We start from the raw sequence: 19,681 nt of genomic DNA on the forward strand, positions 1-19,681 counted from the left end.
TTTTTTTTTTTTTTTTTTTGTAAATCAAAAGTGCTTCAGATATCTTCTCAGAGGCATAGCAGCATATAGTTCCAGGCCCTGGGCCATGCTAGTTGCTACCGTGCCAACTGCAGTGACACAATTAGCCTTCAGTGTGGTCGCAGCTTTTTTTGTGCTCCCTCCCTCCCCCCAATACATGCACACAAAGTAACTGGGGCTGCTGCCCAGGTTCCTTCCTTAAGTTATGCTACTGTATCAGTTCTTCAACAGGTGAAAAACTCCCAAATACTTTTGAAACATCAAAAATTGTATTTAAATTATTTTCCTTACATATCAAAGCTAAATTACTGCAGGAGAATATGCTGAAAGCTATTACAATAGAAATACGTATCCAATCGTCAGAATGATACATTAGGACCAATATGTCTAATCTTATAGCTTTGTTTTCAATAGTTGTTCAGAATCATATACCTGAAGATTGTTTTAATAAAGGACTTGAGATCTTGGCATGCCCTAACCTTTGTTTGCATAGAGAGCACAGAAGCAGGTCTATATTCATGACAGTGATATTTTAGTTTTCAAAAATCTGCTGTTCTGTCAAGGAAATGCTTCATTTATTAAAGTAGGCAAATGGCTAGGGGAGGAAGGTCAATGACCTGAGTCAAATGGAGTCAAATGGGGAAGCAGGAAAGGGAATTCAATTATTTGAAATGCCTTTTGTTTCAGAAAAATGCCTGACAGGCTAATTGTTTTAAAGAATGGCCTTGCTTGTAAACATGGCCCTTTAATTAGTTGGTATTTATTTTAACTGGTGAAACTGTGGTTACAGCATTTGACTGAAGAGGAAGGCTGCACTGCTGTCACTAACAAAACCAACCGTTGTGGAATAAATTAGGATTCTGGGCAGCAGAAAGCGTGCCAAAAGAGTCCCACATCACCATGGGCTTACCTACGATCTTTCTGAACCATTTTGGCTTCTTATCCCACACAATAAAGAGGTAGTAAGCTGGAACTCCAGTCAGGGTTATCACAAAACCGATCCCTGTATTGAGAGGATCAGAGCCAAGTGATAGTGCAGCCATGAAGAGACAGGTGAAGGAAAACAGTGCTGGAATAAATAGCGGCACCTGAAACACAAATCAAAAAAGATATATATTTCTTTGTACAAATTACCTATATATCCTGGTTATGTATAGAAAATCAGTGTATAGCAGTGTAAAACACTGTAAAACTTGGCTATCGGATGACAGTGGTAGTTAATGTACCATTAAATGTAAATCAAATCAAATGGTTCTGCAGAAATACAGGTGTTTAAAACATGCATTTGAAGTGACAATAACTAAAGAAAGCAAATTAAACAAAGTGTTATACAGTAAGTACCATAGATGTCTCTTAATTACATACTAAAACACTACAGTACTTTCATGCCTTAAAAAAAAGAAGGGTTGTAAATATGTTACATCCTCAAAAGTCCCTTCTCCAGGCCTCCATTATAGAAGTGGCAGCACTAACTATGGTAAAGATTTCCTCTTTGATAATTACCAATTAGAATCCATTTTAAGACAGAGAAAGGAGCTCAAAGTCACCAACTATCTTTTAAAACTATTAAGATTACATTGATTTTCTTCCAGAGGTAAAAATCAAAATCTAGCAGGAGAAGGGCAAATTAAACACCATTTGACTGCGGATAAAAAAATTTGATAGCATTATGCAACTGATAGCTACTGGGAAGTACTGTTTCTGACAACATGACTGATAACATTATCAGTGTCATTTTGAAAGTGGAAAAAATAGCAATATCAAATTAATTCTCTCAACTTGCAAGAACAGCACTGTAATCACAGTCTTTACACCTCTTTGAAGGAAGTGCCTCCTCATACTGCTTAGTGAGATGGCTGGTGTAATGGATAATTCTCTAGAGATTTCTCCCTTGCTTTAATGCCTAAAAGCATTACCGTTTCTATACTGTGAATTGTGAATGTGTTTTAAAAATGAAATCAAAGAAAAATAGACTAAGCAGTTGACATTCTTTGTATGTGTGTCTAAAAGAATGCAATAAAGGTACATGCACGCATGCATATACACGCATGCACACATACACACACAGTTTTATCTGTGAAGCAAATTTTGTATTTTTATTTCAATAGGGAGGGAGTCTGCCACTCTTACTCACATTACAAACAATCCTGCTGCACAAATAATCCCAATAGCTCTATTTCCATAGTAAGGTACTACTTGCATACTGAATATTGCTTACATTAGGACACGTGGTGAAATCCAAGTCAGTGACTACTCTGCAATATGGGGCAGATTTTCAGCATTATGTTCTGGGTACGATTTAGTGTTTACTGATTACTGCACTATAATGCTGAGCACAAATACCTGCAGTTAAAAGTCTGCCTACCTTTTTGTACCCCAATTTGGTGATGGGCAAAAATTAAGGATCTATATCTAGATCAAGAAAAGGAGAAAAAGCAAAACCAAATGCCCATCCCTTATATCAGCAGTTCCTTAACTAAAGGAACTCTGATACCCAAAAAGCACCCAATTTCCCCAAGCTAACAACCAACAAATGGTATCGATATGCCTCAGCTTCTTGGTGATAACTGTACTTGTGACTGTAAGTGCTCCATGGTGGGTGTGTCTACATGTGAATTTATACATACCTAAACTTAACGCACCTTAACCTGAGGTGCATTAAAGCAATTTAGGCATACATCTACAGGTGGATGCCTTAAGATGCCTTAACGCGGTATGCTGAGCCACCCTGGTCAGCACCCTGGACAGCCCCCAGAAGCCCGCAGCAGCCCAGTAGCCAGGTGGTGCAGCCCAGCACTGGTTGATAGGGTGGGAACCTCCAGTCCCCCCAGACATGGTCAGCCTGGCCCTGGCCCTGGCTCTAACCACCTCTCCATACTCCTGCCTCCCCAGCATTGGACAACAGTGAGTGATAGTGAAGCCCACAGGGCTCCATGCTGCCACTAGGCCTCACCAAGAAGAAAAAATGGTGGGTGTTGTTCTGCAGGGGAAGGGAGCAGTGCAGCATGGCCAGGGCCTTTCCTAGCGACTCCCCTGTGCCTCTTCCTTGGGGCAGGTCTGCTGACCAGGCAATGCAGCCCTGCCAGGGTGGAACATTTAACTGCCCACTCAGGATTCAGATGCCCTTAGGAGCTCCTGCTGGGGCTCCCACCCAGGACAGCAGATGGGCTGGGACTGTGTCTGCCCCAAGCACCCAGCACAGCTTTCCCTGTTGCACCCATCTCTGTCCCAGACAAGAGCCTGGCATCCATGCCAGACACTGCAAATGCAAGGCGGCATGAGCTCCTGGGAGCTCTGTGGAGCTCAGCCCAGGCAGGCTGGGTGCAATGATGGTGGGGGTTCAGCTCTCTCCTTGGCCCACCTGATCCAAAGCTGAGCCCCCACCTGTGTTGCACCCAGCCTGAGCTGTGCAGAGCCCCCAGGAGCTCACACCACCTCTCCCACCCACAGTGTCTGACATAGAGGCCAGGCACTTGCCTGGGATGGAGGTGGGTGGAGCAGGCAAAGCCATGCTGGGTGGTGGGAGCAGACACAGTCTCAGACCACCTGTTGTCCCAGGCAGGAGCCCCAGCATGGACTTCTAAGGGCACCTGAATCCTGGATGGGTAGCAAGCTGTCCCACTTCTGCAGGGCTACATTGCCCGGCCAGCAAACACGCCCCAAAAGAGAAGCACAAGGGAGCTACTAGCAAATGTCCTGCCCACATTGCGCTGCCCCCTTCCCCTATAGAACAGCACCTACCACATCTTCTTCTTGGTGGTGCCCAGCAGCAACACAGAGCCCCATGCACTCAGCTCCAGCCCATTCAGTCACATAGCTTTAAGGTGCCTTACAGTATCTAAATGTGGGTTAATGCACATTAATTAATCAAACCTAAATTTGTTACTTGCTTTAAGCAGGTATTAAATTTAGGCATGATTTGCCTAAAGTTGCCATTTTAAGGTGCATTAAGGGCACACACATTTAGACCTGTGCCCTTAATGCACCTTAAGAATGGCTAATGCATTTTAAATTACCATGAGTAGATTTGCCTGGTGACAGCTAAATAAAAGCAACTTAGTCCTGCTTCTTTCAGGCATAAACTACTACAGTTCAGCTCTTATTGTGGGGTAACTTTAGGGACAGAAATAGTTACCACAAGGCAGTTCAGAAACAGTTAAACCCTATTCCCTGTTAAATCACAGAAAAGTCCAACCCTCTGCTCAAGATAGGATCATTCCAATCCAAATTATCCCATACAAATCCTTCTCTAACCAGTTCCTAAATTTGTACTCTATCCTTTGCACACCTATAAGGCACATTGCCCAAACACACCAAGAGCACCCTAAACTGCCACAGGTAAAGCAGGGGAACAAGGGCTGCCAGTTTCCCAACAATGCAAGGGTTGTTACAATCAACTCAAGAGATCCAAAGCAGAGGTCCATCCCCTTCCCACAGAGGAAGGCAAATACCCCCATAGTTATTGATGACACACAGGGGGTGCACACAGGTGCACATGCACCCCCTGAGCATGGCTGTGCACCCCCTCTGAAAAGGTGCCAACGACACTGCCAGCAGAGCCTGTGGGTGGTCACTGCTCACCATGCCCCCCCTCCCCCTCGCTGCTGACACCACTGGAGGCGCCTGCAGGCGGTCTGCAATTGCCACTAGCTGACGCTGTCTGTGACATCTGCAGGTGGTCACCAACCACCAGCTGGTGTTTGCAACCCCCCACCCCCACCTCCAACAGCCCCAGCTGTGGGAGCACCCCACTTGCTGCTGCCATGCTCCCACCACCAACAACACCAATGACACCTGTGGGAGCTTGCCATGCCCCCCCAGCCTCTGGAGGCACGCGGTGTTCATGCCCATAGTCCCTACCAATCTGACCATGGGGTAAAATTTCTTCTTGATCCCAATGTAGTGATCAGTCTAACCCTGAGTGGGGGGGCAAGATCCTCCAACCAGGAATCTCCAAGTCATGGTCCCAGCAGAAGCAGGAGCACTGACACATCCCCAGCCATGGCTGCGGCTGACACCTAATGCTTTTTCAGACACATGAATGGTTACCTTGATCATATGAAATTATTGGAAAAAGTGCAGAGACTGCTGCCTTAGATGTTTGACTACTAATGTTTGTGGCTGCATCAAACTCTGGTTCCAGAAATGTGAGTGCAATTATTTACACAAAAGCAAAACACCCATTGAGGACCAGTTGAAACCCTGGCCAATGCATACCACCCTGAGACTGACTGTGTAGTATTAGGAAGTATTTTCATACAGCCTGCTGGAACACTAGTGCTTCACTTCCTCAACCCAGTGCATATGTGAAATGATCAAACATCTTCACTTTCACACAGCTGCCTAACTATAATCTATAAATCCTCCTCTTCTAACCTCATCAACAGTGAGTAGGAAAGACTTCTTTCCTCTGGAGAGAAACATGACTAGATTAAGAACTCTGATGAAGAGCAAAAATGCTAAAGACAGGCATGATGGGAATCTTAATCCTAGTGTTAAAGAATACATCTGCTATTAACTCATCTTTCCTCCAAGAGGTTAATACTTTATTCCAAAATATGTACTTCTTTGCCATCAGGCTGTGGACAGAGGCAAGGGTAGGTACAGGTTAGACAAGCTTGTGTAAAACATTAAGATTGTGGAGGTTACCTTGAAAGGACGAGGCATATCAGGACATTTATATCTGAGATAAATCAGCCCAGCAACTGCCAGTCCAATAAAAAGCCACCTGGCAAAACTGAGGAAATTCAGGAGATCCTCAAGTTCACTAGTGAAGAGCATTATCATTGTGAGAGGATGCTGTAAAAGAAATTCAAAGAGCAAGAGAATTTTAATCGACCAACCTATATTATCAACATCATCATCTTCTATTTATATGCCCTTTAGACCAAAAGCACTCACAAAGTATGCACATTCTGCACACTTGCAAAATGCATCTTCTTCTGGCTAGAGAGTAGAAGCTAACTGTCCCACAAGAGGCTGCACAGCAGAAAGAGCAGGGGAAATTTTGGTCAGCAGCAAGAAAAATAGCTTCCCTTTAAAAAAGTGTCCCAAGATCTTTAATGTCTGCATAAATCAGAAAGGAGCTTATTGCATGCCTAAACTTGTACTTGGAGTTAATCAATTGTTCTGAATGCTAAACATGTTTTTTTCATTACCCCAAGGATTTTGGTAAGAAATAAACATTTGTACCCTGGATCAAAGTGTATATAAGGGTAAGCAAGGAACATTCCAAACAAGTTAAGTATCACGAGTTAATTGGCAACCAGTCAGCTCACGGTAAACACGTCTAATAAAATCGAGCCTTCAGTTTTTGAGGCCTAATTTAAAAGATTCAACTTATGTTTTTCTGGAATGAAGGAACCTTGGCAGTTCTGCTGGCAGGAGTCACATTGTGCTTGTACTTGTATTCCACTGTGGGGTTTGTCAGGAGAACTATGCTGAGGAAGTGATGTGATTTTTTGCAATACAGACCAGGGCTATGGAGCTCCTGCTCCCATGGCTATGGTGTCCAAGCCCCTACTAGAGATGTGGCATGTGCCATCAAAAGGTTTTCTTCTGCCTTTGCAAATACTTAACTTCCACTGTGTGGGGAGTCAGTGTAATAGAAGCATTCTTCTATTGGCATAGCTGTACCCACAATAGGGGTTGTGCCAGCATAGCTTCATTGGCTGGAGGGTCTAATCTTTTCATGTCCCTGGTCCATCAAGATATGATAACAAATCTTTGAGGTATAAGCCAAACTAACACTTTTCTATAAAAATAAGTGTGCAGTGTGTACACAGAGCCAACTTGTAGCTGTGACACTGCATTGGTAACAGACCCAACACTATACTGCCCAGTTCATTTCCCTTTTTTATTGCCCCTTCACAGTTGCTTCTCTGATAGCTGTCTTTTTAAACACATGCTCTCTGACTTTTTAATCACATATGCACTGCACTGCTGAGGGCTCCCACTCCATTATCTTTGCATATAATTGGTTGTGTTTTTCACTGTAAGGTAGCTATAATGAGTCTTTAGTGTGCTCTCAGACACTACTGTTTAGGTGCACTTTCAATTAAGTGCGTGTGAATTTTATTTCTCTATACCCTTTTCTATGAGAATTTGTTCTCTGAAAGGGGACCAGCTAATAATTTCCTTTCCAAATCCTTAGAAATAAGGCATAATGAGACATTATTTAGATACCAGGCACAGAGAGTTAAGTGCTACCAGCAAGATGCAGAGGAGGAGGCAGTAGAATAGATCACTTCAGAGTCTCGTTCCTGTGTTTACTCCCCTCTGCCCCTAACCAAACCCCGAAATATGAATAAATAAGCAAGACTCAAGCAGAGCCCAAGTTCTGCTTGAATCCTCCAGCACAAGCCTGTAATATGCAATCTTGGGCAGGAACATTTGTTTGCATGATTTACCAAAACAATGACAGCTGGCAGAGGAGTGTGCTTGCGGACATGAATCATGGAGAGAATTTCTGGAAGGTGACCCTCACGGGATGCAACGTAGAACATCCTGATGGGAAATAAATGTGGAGAGACTTTAAATACCCTTATTACAAAGACAAGTCACAGCAAAAAAGTAGAACACAGCAGTACCCCTAATTCTGATTTGAAAGTATCTTTGGAGAAGTCACACTCAGAAATCAAAAGCAAAAAGTTTCTGCACTGTGTGTATACCACATGATCAGTCTTTAACACATAGTTAATTTTGTACTATGTTTTACATTTGTCCCATCACATGAAATAAAGAAATAATTAATTTGATACTATCCTCAATTGGGATTGCTTTTTAAAACAATTCAATAATTTATCAACATATTAAAGCCCATGCAGGCAAAATGGTAAATCTCCCCAGACAATAAAGACTCTAGCAGCCAATGTTTTACAGTATTTAAAGGAACAAATCTTGCTCTCATATATCCTTGCTTTGGAGTCCTGTCCTAACCCTTCCATCCATATTCTCTTTAATCATGTTTATATCTGCTCACCTGGAGACAGCAAATATGCCACCATTCATAGATCCAAAGCAGGAAAGAGCGACAAAAATTGGGACAGCTAAAGAAAATCTTCCCATTAATTGTTCAGCAAAAGTCTGGTAAAGAGAGAAAGACATGAATTCACTGGTGTTACCAGAAAACAACAGAGACAAAAATATTATTTTTTAAGCATTAATCATATCCCATTGTGCAACATTCACTGACATACTGTGCTGTACATTTGTCATCGTCTCTTGTTAAAATTGGAGTCTGTCACTCTCATAGACTAGAAAGCAACTTACTTGTGTCTATTTGCCAATTAAGCCAAGGCAGATTGCCTGAATAGTTAAGGCATCTTACAACCTACAGATGTGAGTTGGAGGCTTGTTCTCCACACATAATGAAGACTGTCCCAGTCTACCCAGCTGTAAATGAATGCCTACTCTTTCAGGCTAAAGAGGAAAAGATGGCTTGACACGCTAGCCATAACGGGTGCCTATAGACACGCAGAGAAGCTGCTCTGAAGCACTAGTGCATTCGAGCAGATCTGATTTATGTAATTAGCACACTCCAGCAGCCTCCATGTCACATGCATTCAGAGTCCCTGTGCTTCAAAATGGCGGCAGGGGTACTTTAACTAAAGCTCATCAAGCAAGCTTTAGATAAAGTGCCCCTGCTGCCACTTTGACATTCGGGGCACTGAATACACAAGTCTCTGTAGGCACTTTAATTAAAGCACTCAACCCCACACCCAGAGCACATGTACAGACACCCATCATTCCTAAATGTGTTGTTCACAGCTAGGAATGATTAATAACAAGAGCTAGCTGATTTGGTTAAATAATTAAAATCAACATGGCATAAAAGTGATAACGCTGGCCTATGTATTGTTTAAACATGTATTGCTTAAAACATGTTATCGAGAAATTTTTTTGCATCCTATAAAGGAGACTTAGTCTGAATGGATCAAAATCTAAAATAATCTACATTCTTGATATGTAAGAGGCAAGGATTTGTGTGGGTGGTATCTTTTATTGGACCAACTGCAGGGTTGGGAGAAATTTTACCAGCTTTTGAATGCAGTACACTGTGCCATGATGTGTATGGGAATATATTTACTTGATCAGAATACAGAAGCCATTAGAAGAACAATTATCATCACCACCATTTAACTATTTGCCAGACATTGAGCACATGCTTAAGTCCCACTGGCTTTTTTTTAAGTTACCTGAGCTAATGTTTTTCTAAGATCTCCCAAAGCCTATTAATCAATAAACAATCTATTTCAATTCAAAAAGACTTGAGCTTTGTGAAACCAGAGCCTTAAAGAGAAGCTGAACAAAAGAAATCTGATTGTATATTTCCTGCTCTTTTTATCCTTATTTTCAGAAGAAATCAAATACAACTAAATCTGTTATAGCCAGCTGTATAGATCTGTATTTTATCCTCCAACACTTACCACTGCCACTGCATTTGAACTCAGCAGTTCCTCAGGACTGATTGTTGTGAAATAAGCTATATTTGTTAATACATAGCCAACTGTGACAGTAACCATTGAAATGCCTATTGCGAGGGGTATATTTCTGAAATACACAAAATGGTTTGTTATTTGTAATATGCTAGCCATTCCTGGAAAATGAAGGAAATAAGAACACCAGGGAAAGCCATTTGATCCCTGCCATTCATACCCCAAAAATTATGCTCAGCATGCATACATGTGTTGATCTAGAAGTATTGCAATTAGAAGCTCTAAGTTAAAACAACAACAGCAGCAGCAACAATAACACCCGCCAGTTCCAAGCATCTAAACTGAGCAACCTGGAAAAAGTAAATACTTTTTAATTATGTTTATCTTTTGCAATGATGACCTGGACTTTATGAAGATACATGCCAACAGAATTTGCCTCAGAGATAGCAAAAGAAGCATGCAAAACCTTGCTATCTTTTCAGTATTAATGGAAAAAGAACAATATGAATAATAGTGCATGCCTAGCTCATATATGGCACCTTCCATTGTTAGATCTCAAGGTGCTTTAAAAAGAAAATTTTTCACCATTATCACTGTTTTAAAGTAGCAACAATGAGGAAGCAATAGGCAAGGAGACTTGCCCAAGAGCTGATAGAACTAAGACAAGAAACCAGGTGACCTGAATCCCAGTGCAGTGATCTGTCCACCAGATCACATTGCCACCCTTGCAATGATGTCCTCAAGGTCAGCCCATTGAGGGATTCACAGGTAATTCTGAAGAAGCAGCATGATATTAGCATTCCCTCTGAGAAGGGAGCTCTTGACCAATGCATCATGGTTATTTTCCCCAAGCATAACTACCCGGATCTGTGCCCTGAATAGCAGGGGTTGTAGTAGGGGCCAGGCCAACAGCAGGGTTTGGGCCAACCATGGCAGCAGCAGTGGCTGTTGTTCTTGGGCCCCAAGTGGATGCCCAGGGCCGGTGTCCAGATCACTATTACACTACTGTCTGCCCCCAGCTGACCAAGTCAAAAGTGGTTTTGATGGGCAAAAAAAGGATGTTACAAGTAGGTACTCTTCTGTGAGACACAGAAGACAATGTCAACTCTAGGACTTAAGAGGAAAGATGGGGAGTTCTGGACACTCCAAAAGAAAATGCTACCACAACCATGGAAGGAAAATTTCAGCCATCTCAAACAGCATGAACACCCATGGGATTCAACACAATGATCTGTTACTTGCTGTAATTTTTAAGAGTTACAGTGCCATTCCTGGATGAGAATGTAATAAGGATTTTCTTGAGAGACAGTTCTCATTTTTCACACAGATCCTCACTAACAGAATGCCTTTACAGCATTTTTAAGTGGAAATGAGGCTACTGAATAAGATGGAGAAAATGAGGTTGGTGTGTTACTGCACCACTTCTTCCCAGCATTAGAAATCAGGGTGATTAGTGCTCCATAGATACATAGTTAAGATGGTCATGCAATACCACATCATGATGAACATGATGCTATTGCATAAGCCTAGTGCTTTTTCAGGCCCACCATCTCATGTAACAGGAGGAAGAACCCCATTAGGTTATGTCATTCATTCAATGTGGGAGGCAAAAACAAAGATGAGAGCATGCAATATATGCAAGTACTATAGTGTTATAATATCGTACACTGTTACTACACCCGTGCAAATATTTTTATTATTATTATGAACCATATGGGGGGGAGATGGCATCAGATTGAGATTCGCTTGTTTTTTTTGGTGTTGCTCTAATCTAAATGAAAAATGTCACTGTGCTTGACATAAAAGGTACTATCAGACCTAAAACTGAATATTTTACTTTGTTCACTTGTAAGAACTGCAATGGCAACAAAGAGTTAAATTTACAAAGCCACAAAAAGAGGGTGAGTGTTTTTTCCAGTCCCCAACCCATGGCCAATAACTTATTCTGAACCTTTTCCTCAATATGTTCCTGCTGAAGCCATTCCACTTTTTATAAAATATCTAGCATTCTTTGAAACAGAGAGTGAAAATGATGTGCTGGCCTTCTGATCGGGATGCTCACTGGAAGATACAGTACTGGAGCCTGGCCCTGCTCAAATGAATGTCTATTTATACAACATGGAATGCTCTTAACATTGGAGAGGTTGAGATCCCCCTTTCCCCTGCCCCTGGATGGTTAGGGTACTCTTCTAGACCTCAGGACATCTGAGTTTGAATGTCCTAGGATACAGTAGGAAACTGAAATTGATTGTCCAATGCCATGGACAAGTACCATAACTAATAAGTTATTTAGTAAAAGGGAATGCTTCCAGGAGTTCTGCGAACATGGCCTTGGAAAATTATTCCCAGCTGAATACAACTTGGATTTCTAAATATTTTCAGGTGACTGAAATCACATTTTTAGCATATTTACTATCCATTAAAATATTCTGCCCAGCTCTTAACTGTTAACACCACACATGTGCCCCCTATATTCTAAGTATAATCCCTGTTCTACTCTCTTGATTTTAGGCAACCTAAACTTTTAACTCCCTGAGCTAAGATTGTCTCTTCTGCATCTCTTGTACTTATCAACCTTTATAGTATCTAGCACCATAGGGTGCCTCATTTTAATATAATTTCCTTTAAAATAAAATTGTATTTCAAAACCAAAGAGGAAAAAAGGCACTTTCAAACCTGTGCATACTTAACACACTGAGTCTTGGCTCGTTATGCTGAGCAGTACTAACCCCTGTTGATAGCAAAAAAATGTAACTAGTCAGCAAGTGCTATTCATTATACAGCCTGAAGCCTGGGACTTACCACGTTCCCAAAAGCCTTGAGCCAAATAAGAGGTTTTGTGACCTCTCAGCCCTGAGTGCTTTTCTGTAAAAGCAGCACTCCACCAATACCTTCTTTTCTCTCCCAACATGATCAGGCTTTCAGGGGGCTCGCCATACATTAGCATGTAACACCAGTAAGTGTGAGATAGAGCTTGCAAAAGGTGAGTTTAGACAAAAGCAAAGGGGCAGTTCCATGATTTTAGGGATGAATAATCTTGCTTCTTGTTGACACTTCAGTTTAGAGTTACACTTTGTCACCAAATCCACTCACAGCACACCAAGGCTGATATGAAGGTTTTGTTAAATTACTATAAAAGAGCTCTAAAAAGGTCTGTTCTGTTACTTAAATTGAAATGATCCTTCTCCACTTGCAATAAGATTCCTTTATTTGCCTTACCTAATCTTTTCACTTTTAAGCGAGCTACAAACTCTAACACAAAACAAAGAGACTGCAGTTGTAATACAATATCACAAGTGAGCAGTCCTTGTGAAGTAAGTTAATTAACTGCTAATATAATGGATCTGAATCCATGTTAGGAGGCTAACATTTAAGCACTACATTTTGCAGGACTGATGATGTACCATTTATCTGTAAGGTCACATGAGGGATATGATATCTATAAGGCACTGAAAAGGTTAGGATACTTTGTGTAATGCTAGGGTCTTTCTTCTGGCTTGAAAATAATGCTATTTCATATGCGGAAAGCTGCCCAAAATATTAAGAAGAACTTGCAAAATGTTTAATTTCATAAAACTGTAACATGTACTGTTCCTCCTCCCCCCTTTTTTTTGTCTTTCTCCTTTATCCCCTCAGAGACACTCATTATGGGAGCATCTTATCAATGTCTTTTTTCATATATTCTTCTCTATTTCAGAGGTGTTGGAAGTTTGTCTTTTACTAGAACAACTGAATAGTTGTAAAAATTCTTCTTTACTTCCTATAAACTTCCTAAGGCCCAAAGTACACTGATTAGATCCAGACCATGATGGGACAAGAAATGTAAAACTGCCAATACGTCTCCACCACTCCCACAATAACCATGCCCTACAACAGAACCATCACCATTCCTAGATCTTAAACCTGCACCTCCAGAAATGGAATATATCTCACCCAGCGTGCTGAATGCCTTGATGGAAACTATCTAGGAGAAACCAAACAACAACTACATACCAGAGTGAATGCACACTGAAAATCTCTCAAAGACAAAAATACCCAGTTATCTGTGAGTGCACATTTCTCACAACACAAACACTCTCTCTTCAATCTCTCAGTTCTGATCCTCAAAGGGAATTTACAAAACAACTTTCGTAGATAAGCCTATGAACTTCACTTCATAAATCTGAAGTGGATTTTTTGAATACAAAAAATCATGGACATATAGGCAATCATTGGATTTATGTCACATTATAACCTGCCTGCCATCCAATAACTCCAGGTAACTTCTCTACATTTTACCAGCTACATTTTATCACCAGTCAACATTCCCTCTTTTATTTCCCCACCACCACCTACCTGTCTCACACCCATTAACTCCTATCCCCCTCTGATCTTCCCTGCCATGTATTTGCATTTTCAGACCTGCATTTTGTATAGTGGCTTACACTTCTATTCAACCCTAGAGAGTAGACAAACACCAGCAGACTCTCCCTATACCTGAAGAAGGGTGCTTGTGCCTGAAAGGAACAATTTTTCCAGCTATTCAGTTGGTCTAATAATAGATACCACATTTTTACCTAAATAACATTTCTTCTCTATTTTAGGTATGCTTCTCTCTCAGAAAGGACAAGCAACACCCAAATTTAATTCTCTACCAAACTGCCGCCTCTAAAATTTAACTTATTTTGCTTCTGCTCCCCATAAATTAAATAAGCTCAATGTAGAATAGCCTTGAGTATTAGAAATAGTTGACCTATCAACTTACTGTTACAATAAAAACCATACTTTGTTGCAAGGACTGCAGTGATCCACAGGAGGTTTCTAGGTAGACTTGATTGGAATTTAAAGTTTTTCATGAGAAAACGCCAATTCACTGAAGCTGAAACATTTCCCCCAAACATATCAATTCTGATGCAAGGTTGTTCAGGTTCATCTCAAAAGCCAACCAGTTCAGAATTCCCAGTCAAAAGCAGACATTAGTATAGTTCATAGCATACTCACCTGGGATAAGAGACTAAAATTTAAGTCCATGGCCTGAATCAATCAAAACAGAAACATGAACTTGGGTGTCCCATGTAGCCTGTGAGTGCCCTACCATGAGGTAGCTGTTAGCTATTCTGGGATGGGCCTCTTTCACATTTCTTGGAAAAAAGATACTTTTCAAATTCTGGATTCTATCCCAGAACTAAATCTTTAAAACTTTCACAGGACTTTGCTGTACCCAGCATCCCGCATGGCCAATCTGGGATGTGTACCACATGTGTAACAGGAAAATAAAGGCTCCTGTTACTAGACAGGGAAAAACACAGCAGGCTAGCTGGGCTGTGGAGATAAGCAGGCAGCTGGAACAACACTAAGCTGCAACCTGAAGAAGCAATCTGTCCATTAAACCTAAAGAGGAACATCTGTGCCAAGGCTAGAGAGTCACCTGACCTAAAGGGCAGCATTAAAAGTCATTGCCTGGAGAAAGGCAGGGGACAGGACTCTCAGTAGGGCAGGTGGCCTGAGAGACCCTGGCATGCACCAAACACATGGAAGACAGAGAAGTGAGAGCCTGTGGAGTGGTGGCTGACCAAATATTTTATTTACTCCAAGTGGAGGGGGAGGCTTTTGGTTTTTGTTTTTTTACAGCCTGCCATTGGAGGTGGTCCAAGCACCTACATTGAACACCTTCAAAAGTAAATTGGATGCTTACCTTCCTGGGATCCTGTGACCCCAGCTGACTTCCTGCCCTTCGGGCAGGGGGCTGGACTTGATGATCCTCTGGGGTCCCTTCCAGCCCAAATGTCTATGAAATCTATGAAGTGGTTGCTTGCCTTTTCATCCTAGTTTATAGAATGGATGTGGCTATAAGGGGTGAAGAGGAGACCACAGGCATGCCCAAGGGGCACGTGTGGTTTTGAGCCCTGGCAGGCATTGGTGTACAAGACACAAGCAGCTTGGAGTTATGAGGGCCAAAGCCTGAGCCAGGAAAAGCAACAGAGGCAGCCTGAGGCCAGGAGGGCCAAAGCTAGAGCCCAGTGAGGGCAACCAGGGCCAGAAGACCAGAGCTCAGGAAGGGAGATAAGGGTGGGGCAAAGCTTCAAAAAAAGACTTTCAGGTCTGAGGGACCAAATATTGCATTCATGCTGAAGTGGTAACCTGTAACACCTGTGAGGCATAGCGTATGGCTATGGGGGTGGCAGAGGCCACAAACACAGCCCCTAAGCCACCAGGTGCCCCAGGACACTAATAGAGCCAGACGGGCCATGGCAGATTGGCTGAAGGTAGATTATACTCACTCTGGAACCCTCGGAGACACCTCCCAACCCATTTTGGGAATAACATCTAGGCATGGAAGGCAAGAAAGAGGGAAGGGTATCCCAAGGGATCAGAGGGAGAAGGAATCATGTGTCCTCCAGCGGGGCACCACAGTGCCACTGGACATGGGTCTTGACACAATGTGGCATCCATTTTGGCCAGTCCAAGGACCCACACTGCATGTGACACCTGCCCCAGAATGCTACGGGTCTGGTGCATGATGCATTTGTGTCATGTTACAACTGTGATCCCTGGAGGTACCCAAGATAGTGCCCCACTGTTATAAACGGGAGGAAACTCAAACAGGAAAAAAAAACCCAAAAATACTACAAGAAACTTTAATATCAACCAAGAGACTTAGCTAGTTTAGACAACATTTACATATGAGAGTGTTTATCCAGGTAGAACCTCTATCCATTTTTTAAGATTTACCCATCACCATTATACAGAACCAGATCCTGCCTTCCCACCCTCCAAATGAGGCAGTTCCAGTACAGGAATGAGAGAGCCAGAAGAGAAGACATACCCTTCCTATGCTACACAGTTATAGTGTAGCAGCCCAGGAATATTGAGTTAAGAATATAGCTAAACTCCTGTGACTGTGTGGATCCAAAAGCTATCTGACTACATATACTTTTAGGCTTTGCTTTTAGTCTAGCAATTGGAAGAGAAGATCTTCCTTTTGGATCCTATAGACCTCCCCAGGGTACAGCCCAATCATTTGGACTGTATGCTGGGTTTAGGATTTGGCCTTATGTGCAAAAGAATCATAGGTCCTCTGACAGTCTCTACTATTTTACTACCTACTGTAAATATTTTCAAGAAAAAACTGATAGAGAAGACACAGCGAGGAAAAGAAGAGAACCTGGGGATAGGAAGAACAACTTCAATAAATCAGGTTATGAACATTCCCAGAGGTCTACAGCTCATATCCCAGCTTAATGACAAGTTTTATAACAACAAACAGCAAGCGTTAAGAGCTGTGACCACTGCAGGCTGATCTTTCTGTGAAATGACAGGCACACACTCAAAATATTCTCAGCAGATTCAGCTGACTTCACAAACATAAAGTATGTTGTCTCTGCTTCCCTCATTGTTCAGTGGCCATGCCAAAATCATTTCTTTGTATTCACTTAAACCTGGGTTTTAGTAAAACCCAATCTGAGTCCACTGGCCTTGGAAAAATGATATAATCCAAATAAATGAGGTTATAAGGACAGCAAGAAGAGGTCAGAAATGAAGAGATATAGATTAAAAAGGGAGATGGCTCAATACATCCAAAGACGCAAATGTAAAAAACAAACAAACAAACAAACAAGCACAAACAAAAACAAAAACTACAATGAGTTGTCATAACAATGGGATAAAAATAAATCCCAAGGATATATGCAGATCCTTAAAAAACTAGAATACTTACTAATTGTTAATAACTTAATACACTTAAAAAGCTGACTGAAGGCTTACTGAGTAGTACTGAGTTAATTCAAGGTGTGATTTGAAATCTTTGATGATTGCAAGAAGCTATGCGAACATTCTTATTTTCACTTACACCAGACTTAGTTTAGGTTTAGCTTAAGCAAATAAAAACAGGTTCTGAATTGACAGAAGTGATTCTAAAAAGGAAATGAAAGTTCACACCCAGTGGTTTGCAACAGTTTAACTAAGCCCAGGCAATGGGTTTATGTAGGTAATCTGTTGAGAAGTAAAAGCAATGAAATTAAATGGGCACTTCAGTTTTAGGAATGCATACAAGCCAGTCACTAGTATTTCTTCAATATACTGTCCATTTAATGAGGTTGCATCACTCTTATATGAGGTTTTTTTCATATTAAATTCACTGATAAAACATACACTCTGTTGTGAAATAGTTATTCACTGAATGTAAATTAGATTCCCAGCCATGTGTACTTATCCCAGCAAAGCTGCAGTTTGCAAGGCTAATATAAAGCTTTCTCATGCTTTCACCAAAATTAACTGTAGTTTTGTTCTTGATTTCCAATAGAGTAAGAAAGGGCCAATTAATTGCAAAAAATAACAGAATTACTCCAGTGTACCAAAATAAACAAAACTTTCCAAAACAGATTAATTTATTATTTGACTAATAAGCCAACTATGTTGCACTAATGGTGAAAGGAGTTAATGTTACAGCTGGATAAACCCTAATCAGCAAATCTTAATTTCTTTCATGTGGCTACAGTGACAATAAATGATGCTTGATTTTCATTATGCAATAGTGTATGCACTGTCTTTTTCTTTGGTGGGCTGAATATTTATCAACATAGGAGCTCCTAAGTCCTTCAAGAAATTTGCCTTATGTAATGACATATTCCTTTGGGAATCTGCTAAATCTTTCTAGAGTCGTTTTCTGAGTGCATTGCTTCCAAATTTGAGCAATTTTAAAATGTAATCAGCCATTGCATTTGGCCCTGTGGAACATGGTTAGTTGAAGAGGTTTCCATGATATTTATTCCGCAAGTGTTTACAAATACTAGCTAGTGCATACAAAGAAATGGACCCAATGCAGCACAGAAAGGGAGTGATCATGCTTCAAATTCTTAAAAGGGGCTCAGCAAAGTATAGAAGATACCCCCACTAGATTTTATATCTGTGAGGTTTTAGATTAATGCACAAAGAGCTTCACGCTTGTAAGTGTTAATATACCCACTGCATGTTCTGACAATCCACCTGTGACAAAACAAGGTGATATAATGTAATATCTACTCTATTACCAGAGATCAGTTAGCATTAACTCACCAGCTCCATAGATTTTCCACAAAGGAGGAGGGCACACAATACAGCCTATTATGCAGAAGGAAAAATGGAATAATTCCCACCTCTCCTATACAACTTGAAAAGATCTTCTCTAATGGGAAAGTGAGTAAAATGAACAGAAATGCCCTTCCCCACAACCAAGCACAAACCGTCTTGGAAGCTGTGAACATTGTGTGCTCCGTGGTTCTGCAGCCCTGGGATTCAAGGCTGGAGATCACTCATATGCATATTTGGATATGCTAATGGGAATTACTTTTTCAGGCTTGTAGTCTTAAGCCATAAGTATTAATTTGATTATCATAGGGAACATTAAAGAAAAATATCCGTGCTCTTTAATTTGGTCTATCAAAATGTTTCAGCCTTAGCATTCGTATGTTCTAAACTAGGATTGTTATTTATGATCTTGCAGGTCACGGTCTTAAAGAGGATGACCTCTTTTCAACTTCGTTTTATTATGACTTTCTGGTGGGGGGGGGAAATACTAAGCCATTAAGCCACTGATTCATTTACATCACCACATACATCTGAGATGTTGTCACTGTCATGAGACAATGAGAGCATAGGGCCCGATTCTCCATCATATATATTGTGGCTAGGTCACTGGCATCAGTGAAGATACAAAAGCAAACACTAGTGTAATGATCTAGAATCAGGCCATAGTTAAACAGCAGAGGTGTGCGAAGAGGGCCCTATTTGATTTGGATTCAGCCTGAATCAGGGACAGTGATTTGATTAGTTGATTCAGATCACTGTCCCTGATTCGATTCAGCCAAATCTGAATCTGAAGATTCAGTGTTGATTTGGAGAATCAGCAATTCAGACATAGACACAGCTTTCAAAGTTTTTTCTACATATCTTGAGGTAGCAGACATGGCTCGTGAACAATGTGATACTAGGCTTATGGAGCATCCCACAGGACTGCGGGGGGCCCTCCACATGCTCAGTGATAAACCCAGGAGTGGACTGGAAGAACTTCTGGTCCACTTCAGGGTCTGCCAGAAAGTGCACTGGGGGGGGTCCCCCATGCCTTGGCAATCAGCAGCGGGGAGACCTGGGGTGCTCCCCCCCAAATCCAGGAGGCACCAGTCACTGAGCCAGGGAGGCATGGGGGTTCCCCCACCATGCTTCTGTGGGACACTTCAAGTGCCCCAGCATCACAGCACTCACAAACCCCT

General features: G+C 41.5%; 1 protein-coding gene across 1 annotated transcript in view; it reads right to left on the reverse strand.

Moving 5' to 3' along the window:
• Positions 1–19,681, reverse strand: part of SLC7A11 (solute carrier family 7 member 11) — a 95,572-nt gene that overhangs the window by 7,123 nt on the left and 68,768 nt on the right. The window contains exons 7-11 of the mRNA XM_019522098.1: positions 9,447–9,570; positions 8,000–8,103; positions 7,428–7,524; positions 5,668–5,817; positions 929–1,106 (exon numbers count right to left, since the gene is read on the reverse strand). Of these exons, the coding sequence (XP_019377643.1) occupies positions 929–1,106; positions 5,668–5,817; positions 7,428–7,524; positions 8,000–8,103; positions 9,447–9,570 (653 nt within the window). The remainder of the gene's footprint in view (positions 1–928; positions 1,107–5,667; positions 5,818–7,427; positions 7,525–7,999; positions 8,104–9,446; positions 9,571–19,681) is intronic.

The sequence above is a fragment of the Gavialis gangeticus genome, unplaced genomic scaffold, assembly GCF_001723915.1.
Source record: "Gavialis gangeticus isolate Ggan-Ray unplaced genomic scaffold, GavGan_comp1, whole genome shotgun sequence".
Taxonomy (NCBI): Eukaryota; Metazoa; Chordata; order Crocodylia; family Gavialidae; genus Gavialis; species Gavialis gangeticus.